This window comes from Austrofundulus limnaeus, unplaced genomic scaffold (genome assembly GCF_001266775.1).
Source record: "Austrofundulus limnaeus strain Quisiro unplaced genomic scaffold, Austrofundulus_limnaeus-1.0 Scaffold360, whole genome shotgun sequence".
Classification (NCBI taxonomy): domain Eukaryota; kingdom Metazoa; phylum Chordata; class Actinopteri; order Cyprinodontiformes; family Rivulidae; genus Austrofundulus; species Austrofundulus limnaeus.
Window position 1 is genome coordinate 191,991 of NW_013952762.1, and position 1,827 is coordinate 193,817.

The 1,827-nt window shown below is 41.2% G+C and overlaps 1 protein-coding gene across 1 annotated transcript in view; it reads right to left on the reverse strand.

The window, feature by feature from the left end:
* The window catches only part of LOC106528129 (contactin associated protein family member 5), a gene marked incomplete in the record, with an annotated part of 393,708 nt that overhangs the window by 137,111 nt on the left and 254,770 nt on the right, over window positions 1-1,827 (reverse strand). The window contains 1 exon segment of the mRNA XM_014023216.1: window positions 1,112-1,218. Within this exon segment, the coding sequence (XP_013878670.1) occupies window positions 1,112-1,218 (107 nt within the window).

Below are 1,827 nucleotides of genomic sequence, written 5' to 3' on the forward strand. Positions count from 1 at the left end.
GTAAATATCTTAATAACATAACTCCTTAGTTCTTTAACAGACATCATGCCAATGTCCACCCAATCTTTTGACCTTTTTTCTGCAAAATTTTGAACCATACTCAATATTTCTTCCTCATCAGTTTCACCAAGAAAGATGCTGTTTGCACAACCCCTGATTGTTTCAGTCACATCATCAACTTTTGGCATTTTAGCAGCAAGACTTGGACCAACATTAACATACAGTAGTTATGATCAACATGGAGTAGCTAAAGAATTTATTCATTAAGTTCCTTATGATCTTTTACAAAGTATTGTGAAATACCTGACCATGTCTTATGATGTTTAAAACACTTTTAATTAACATTTTAGATTTTAGCTACTGTTCTACTAAAATTAGCACCATTTCATGGGTTTAAGGTTTTAGCTMTTGTTTTGCTGTTTTAACTGCAGCAGTTGAGTTTTAGCTTATTCACAGCTGTTCCTCAACCCTCAGCATCCTCTCAGCATTTTATCAGAAAATACASTTGTTTCCTCATTATATTAGAACTGAACTGGTATTTAATGGATTTCATTCYTTTTAAGAGCAAACTGGCGATGTGCTCCAAGTTCTCAGGTTTTACTTTTACAGTCTTGGTGTGAGGATTACAGAGTTGAGTTGGACGAAAAGGACTACTTTAATGCAGCAGCCGCTCTCATCTGCCATGTTTCCTCCACAAGCACCAGCCTGCATACAAACAAGATATCAGCATGCTGCGGTGGCATGGGAGGGGTGCGATGAGCGGGGGGCAAGGTTTCACAGCCTTTCTATCAACACTCCACCACACATATCAAGGCAATGTCAAAAAGTGACACCTGGAAGGAAAACTCTCCCCCACATGCAGCCTGTCTGAAGTGGAGGGCTATTTAAGGATACAGCAGGAAAAGAGAAATGTGAGCGAGTGTGAGGTCACGTCAAGCTGAAGCAGGACCGCTTTCTGCTTTGCATCTCAGCTGCGCACAGCCTGCGAAGCTCCGAGTGACATAAGCAGACAGACGGGTTCGCTGAATTGAACGTGACCCAAAGTGAGTGGGGGAGGTGCGGGGGCGTAATGGCAGCTCTGAGACTGGAGGGAAGAAATCAAAGTGCTCACAGTTGTGACACGTCGCTCCGGAGTATCCCGTTCCCGAACAGTCGCAGGAGAAAGAGCTCCATGTCTGCGAGCAGCGGGCTCCGTGCTCACACAGGTTGGGCAGGCATCTGAGAGAAACAYCAGAAAGACAACAAATCAGAGCAGGAAAATAACCTCCACAACATACTGTTTATCTATTAATTCATCTCCAGGCTGCAGGGAAAACATACAGATAAAAAGCTCATCCTAATGAACCCTTGTTGTGTCTGATTGGTGGTGAAAACTAAAAGAAATGTAATTTATATTGCAGTAAATAAACAACGACAGACCAATTATCACATAAAAAAAAACTGCAGCCGAGAATGTTTGGCTTTATTGCTTCTGTAATTAATTGATTATCACAACCGTTACTAATTAATTTTCCTGTCAGCTGACTAATTGAAAAATCTTCAGGTTCCTCCTCAAACTCTCATCTTCACTGGGCTTTTTAGGGGATCACTAAGATATGATTTAATTACAGCTGACCTCCAACAGAGGCTTTGAAATAAAACAATAACAAGCYGAAATTTAACATCTGACAGGTTAGAACAACAATGAAAACAGTAGATTTTTATGAACAGAGGACTTGTCCCAAAACTATTAATACCACCTGCTGCCAAAGGTGAAAGGATAATGATTTTGCCTGTGTCACTGTGTGTGTGTGTGTGTGTGTGTGTGTGTGTGTGTGTGTGTGTGTG